The sequence below is a fragment of the Erpetoichthys calabaricus genome, chromosome 11, assembly GCF_900747795.2.
Source record: "Erpetoichthys calabaricus chromosome 11, fErpCal1.3, whole genome shotgun sequence".
NCBI classification, from domain to species: domain Eukaryota; kingdom Metazoa; phylum Chordata; class Cladistia; order Polypteriformes; family Polypteridae; genus Erpetoichthys; species Erpetoichthys calabaricus.
Window position 1 is genome coordinate 15,301,941 of NC_041404.2, and position 6,000 is coordinate 15,307,940.

General features: G+C 40.3%; 1 protein-coding gene across 4 annotated transcripts in view; it reads right to left on the reverse strand.

The window, feature by feature from the left end:
• Window positions 1-5,573, reverse strand: part of sh3pxd2b (SH3 and PX domains 2B) — a 146,292-nt gene extending 140,719 nt beyond the window's left edge. Inside the window, exon 1 of one of the 4 annotated variants that reach the window (XM_051933345.1) lies at window positions 5,226-5,573. In XM_051933345.1, coding sequence (XP_051789305.1) covers window positions 5,226-5,297 — 72 coding nt within the window. In that variant the 5' untranslated portion in view covers window positions 5,298-5,573. The remainder of the gene's footprint in view (window positions 1-5,225) is intronic. The other 3 variants (XM_051933346.1, XM_051933348.1, XM_051933349.1) reach the window with 3 other exon arrangements.
• Between the last annotated feature and the right edge of the window lie 427 nt (window positions 5,574-6,000).

Sequence of the window (6,000 nt, forward strand, 5' to 3'; positions counted from 1 at the left end):
TAACTGAATTAAATATTGAAGATAAATTTAACAAATGACAGGAGACCATTCAGTCCTTCAAGACTGTTTGTTTAGCTAAAAAGCTCAGCTGTCCCAGCATCTCATCCAGATACATCTTTAAGGTTGTCAATTCCATGTCTTAGCAGTTTTTTCCCGTTCCCACAACTTTGTATCATTAATTTCCACTGGTGTCCTTGAGTACAAGATTCACCCTTAAGCTGAAAGAATACTGCCTTATCCATTTTACCAATGCATTTAGGGATTTTGAAGTCCTGGATTAGATCTCCACGCATTCTACTCTGCTCGAAACTAGACAGGTTTAATTACCTGAGCTTGTCAGAGTACAACATGTCCCGATGTCCCAGGGATGGCCCTGGTTGCTTTCTGCTGCACAAGCTTCAAGTGCTGCCATGTCTTTTTTGTAGCGTGGTGACCAAAACTGCATACACTACTCCAGATGTGTTCTCTCTAGTATATTATGTAGCCTAAGCAGAACGTCCTTGGATTTAATTCAACAGTTTTCACAATATAATCTAACATTTTATTTGCCCTTTTATTGGCTCGTGCACATTGCTTAGATGATGAAAGTGTTGTGTCAGCATAGCCAGCACAGTGTATTAGAACCATGCTGCATGGTGGTTTTGTACTTTAAATAAAATTGATTGATTGACTGATTGACTGTGTTAGTATAGTGTGTAAGGTTGTTTTTTTTAGGAAGGTCTCTCCCATCTTGTATTTATAATTGATATTCCCTTTGCCACACATAGCACTTTGCACTATTCTGCATTAAACTACATTTTCCAAGTGCTTATCCAGTTCTGAAGCTTGGGCTTGTCCACGTCTTTTTGAATTTATTTTGCTGCCAGTTCAGCGTTTGCCTTTCACTCAATTTTAGTGTCACCCGTGAATTTAAAAAGTTTACTATCTATGTCTATACAATCAAAGAAAAAGTAATGATCCAAGGAAGGACCCCAGAGGGACTCCACTAATGACCTCAATCCACATGGACCATTCTCCTCTTATCTATACTCTTTGTCTCCTGTCCGTTAACCAACTTGATCCATTTTTGTAGGTTACCTCTGATGCCTACAGCTTGTAGTTTTAGAATTAATCTTTGGTGTGGGACTGCATCAAAGTCTTATTGAAAGTAAATTATACTGTATGCTTTGTTTTTGTCAACCATTCCAGATGCATGTTCAGAAAATTCTGAAAGATTTTATGACAGGATCTTCCTCTTATAAATCTATGCTAGCTTTTATTTAGCATATTATATTCATGTTGGTACTTTTCCAGTGTTTGTTTTGTTATAGCTTCTATAGTTTTGCATGGTACAGAGGTAAGACTCATTGGTCTATAATTGCCAGGAACTATTTTGTTTCCCTTCTTAAATGTTGAAGTCACATTTGCAACTTTCTAGTCCTCCAGTACTTCTCCTTTCTCAAGTGACTGTTCAAATATGCCTTATAAATTTTTATAAAATATGTCTTTGATTTCTTTTAATACAACTGATAAAAATCCCATCTGGTCCAGAGGTTTTAATAGTCTTCAATGTATCGAGGGTTTGAAGCACGTCTGTATATTCTGTTTTAGTTTGTTTTATATACACTGTTGAAAAAGATCTGAGACCTCCCACAAGCATAGCCCTCCCTATATTCATTATGCTGTTAACAATTTAATTTTTGGAATGAAAATTCTGGTATGACTACACAGACCTGGGAGAAAGAAAGACACTATGCTGAATGGGCAGGGAAATTCTGGAAAACCATATGGGTGTGTGTGTGATACGGACAGAGAGAGGATTAGCTACTTTAAGATGTGCAAGTGCACGCACCCTATACATTTTATCACAAAAAAAATCAATTTGTTAATTAAAAAGGCTCTAACGTTCAAGCTGCAAAAAGAAACTGAAAAGTTCAGATTGCAGTAGTTTTCAGTACTAAAATGTTGACTTTGGTACCATTACCAGCTTTTGAACCCAAGTACCAGTAAGAAAATGGTTCCAAAGCAAAGAATGGAGAACTCCAAAAAATCAGACCCCCCAAATCTTACTCCAGCCTCCCAGGTGCATTGCGCCATTGCACCACTTACCGTCTGATAGCTGTGAAGACCTGATCACATTAAACCCATGGGGGAGAGCCCCTGTGAATTCTTGATCGGGTTGAATCCTGTGGTTTTGTTTTGTGAAGTCTACAAACAGATGTTTCCACATCTGCACTAATGAGTCTTGAGGGAAGATGGGTGGGTGGATTGACAGGAAAACTGATGTTTAACTCCAGAACTGAAAATCCCAAAATGCTGGTATCATACCTTTTAAAATTTGGGTCTTTTGGTATACCAAAACCTTAAAGGGCCTGAAAAGCCTATGCAAGCAAACTAGAAAAACCCTGATGACACCAGGCATGAAGAAAATTTTGCATACTCCAAAAAGAAATATTCTAGATAAGAAATCATATTGGGCATATAATGGAAAACTTTGAACATTTGACTATTACTACTAACCTGAATTTGCTATAAACATTTTAACAATATGTTAAATTATTGAAGCAAGTTTACCGATTTGTTTAAATTCAATAAAATATTGTCATCTTCTGCTGGGGGAAGGGGGCAGTACCCTATTTGCCCTTAATACAGAGACGCCACTGGCTGTTAATATTTATGAATTGATCCCGTCCAGTACAAAGAAGCAAGAAATCAAGTGTAGGTATTTCCCTAGATTCTGTCATTCAAATCAAGAATCCTCCAGTCCAGATAATAGAGAAAGTGAAAAGAATACTGGGGGGTTTACACAAGCTAATGAAAATGCAGATGATTAAATGCAGCATTGTCACAGACTGAGAGGCCAAGGGTCAAGGCTACACTCTGAAGAGATGAAGCATGACCTCAGATGCTAGGAATTAACTTTATGCAGCATAATGGATAAATAAAGAGGACTTAATTCCTATTTTTGATGGCATGGTGGCACAGTTGTATCGCTGCTGCCTCACGACAAGGAGGCCAGGGTTCAAGTCCCTGGACCACCTTTTGTGGAGCTTGCATGTTGTTCATGTGGGTTGCTTCTAGGTGCTATGGTTTCCACCCATGGTTCAAAGGCATGGAGGTTAGGTTGGATTGGCAAAGCTAAATTGGCCATGTGTGTTTTCAACCTGTGATGGACAGGCACCCTACCTTGTACCTTGTTTTTGCCAGGTTAGATTCTAACTTCTTGCCACCCTGCTCAGGATAAATAGGTTTGGAAAATGAATAAAAATTTCTATTTTGGCTATACTTTTTACCTATACTTAATCATTATTTGTCTCGTGAAAGGCTGTCCAATGACAGTTTATCTAACCATTCATTTTTTCTCCATTATAAGGTCATAGGCCACTCAAATAAAGTTGTCCATTGTTTTACTTTGTTGTCCTGAGTTTGATATTAATTGGACATAACCCCTAGTTCACTCTTCCTTTTTACTGCAAATATTTAATATCCACCTAAATAAAAGGCTGTGTTTGTGTGTCCATCCAATTGGTACGTCTCTGTCATTCCAACAGATGGTGCATCACAAACATGAACACTGCTTTTATGAATCCTATTTCAAAAAGGTATATAACAGAGATACCCAATGTATTGCATTGTGCACTGTGCATGTTAACACAGAGGTCCATGGGATTATTTAGATTTCAACCCATCTTCAGTGGTTAGCACAGCAAGTTTTCCATTAAAGACCTGACACCATCCCAATCCTCCCCCAAATGTCCTTGCTAGTTGATAATGCAATGTAATAGATTCTGATATTAATTTGGGCATAAACCTTAGTGTACTCCACTTTTTAAGTACACATTCTTTCTATGGTAGATCTGAGAACCCTGACTAGCTTGCCAAATGATGAGATGAGGGAATAGATTTTTTAAAGAAAGCTATATAAAATTAACAAGGGGCTACAAGTGTAAATAAAAAATGGAGACAGATAAACCTACCTATCTGTTTTCAAACTGCTAATTCAATTCATGGTTGCAAAAAGAAAAGGTCTGCATTGACACATAATAAACTACAATGCAGCCTCATATACCCAGAATCCCAGGTTCAAGACCCAGGCCCAGTCCCAATCGCTGTCTGTGTGGTGAGGTTTTTGGGTGCTGTAGTTTATCTATACATATCCCAAACACATTGTGGTTCTATAACTAGCCCCAAAGTGAACTGGTGCCACATGCAGGGTTTGTTCCTGCCTTGGCACCCCATGCTTCCAAGGTAAGCCCAGGCCCTCTCATGTACTGGATCAAACACGTTTGAGAAAGTATGTGGTGAAAATAACCTATTAACATTTTACAGCTAATGTATCACATGATTCAATGATTGATTCCCCCAGTTGTCCAAAGAAATGCAGGTTAGGTCTACATCAGAGTATCGTTGTTGGCAACATTTAAAATGACCACTTAACAATGGAACAATTCCTTTTTATTACCTGCGGCTCTGAAAAATTCCGTAAAAGGCAGTAATGTGTTTTAGTGATCTAAATGGAGGCAGACCACTAGGTTTGGAGGACCATCAGCACAATTCTTCAGTCCACAAGGCGCCCCCCTCCTCCAGCGTACAAAGTGGGATCAAGGTGGGGCCAGGAAAAAGAGACAATGAAAACGCAGCAGCGAAGCCCCTTAGTAAGAAGGAGGCATCTAAAACACTCCGTGGGCACAGAACCCGAGCAATGCAACCCGTTACAAGAAATCCTGTAACTTTTCAAAGGGAAATGTTCAAAGCAATGCATTTGCCTCAGTGTAATGAAACAGAGAATCAGCGTAAAAAGACGACCCCCAGTCTCTTTAAGTTGCGGTGAAAGCGCTTATCTGATAGTCAGAGTAAAACTGCACTAAAGTTACGAGAGTGTTCGTGAGGGAGTATGCGCAGCTAACAGATGTTGATTTGCTTTTATCAGCTTTTAGATAAATAGCGAAGTTAAACTGAAGCCCTCGCCCTGACTCTATTCTTTCCTTTTCAACCAGCACTTCGCCGATCAGCCGGAGATCCTTTTTTCAGATACAGGCTTACTAGCGCTACGACCTAATCTGTATTATTTTCCACAACTGTTACTCTTTATAATTATTCATTACACATTCTGATCACCGCTTTCGATTTCTTCATTATATCGTAATAAAAAGCCCGAGAGTAAAGTCACCTATGAACACCAATCCCCAACCCGTTAAACGTCAAGGAGAAAATTAGAGAACAAATAAAAAGCGTCAATCACATACATAATGCTTGTTCGGGTTTCTCCTCTTCTGGACATCCTGCACGTTTACTTCCAATATACTCTGCCTTGGCATGGCTGTGGAACAAGTAAATCTTCGCAAAAAGTCAGCTGAGGGACCCGCGCCGACTTCAAAAGCCGCTAGTGAACGGGAAGCCTAGCTCCGCTCCGAATAATCTTACGCAGCAGCGTACATGAGCTTCGAAAGGAACCCCTTCCTCCTACCAAACCAGCAGGCTGTCCTGTCCTGGACGGAGGTGGTGGTGGTGGTGTTGTTGTTGTTTCTGCTGCTGCCGCTGCCGCCGTCGCCACCGCTGCAGATTCAGTGATCTCACACAGCGATCCCAAGAACCGGCTCTTAAAGGGAAGACGCGACTGGAAAGTTACCACCATACATAGCTTTACTGATCACTTCACTCATGGGATTTCACAGGTACAATAGTCTGACGGTAATGATCCACGAGGTTCTAATAATTTACGTGACACGTAAAGTGCCAGTGTGAAAAATTAGCCACAATGACGAGATTTAGTTTATAGGGCAGAATCCATTTGGAAATTCCAGACCACATTTTCGTTTGAACCAACTCCCGATCCACGTTCAAGGAAAGTTCCTGTTCTTCTGCGAATGGGGATGGGCCCCATGGACTCGAGCAAGTGGACCGGGCGTAAGGAAAGAGTAGCAATGAAGTCCACCAGCCTCCTTCTGCCGGCTCATCGGCCGCCATGCTGTTCATTAATCCGCTTTTGAAAATCAGTTGTGATTTATCCATTCTGTTCTC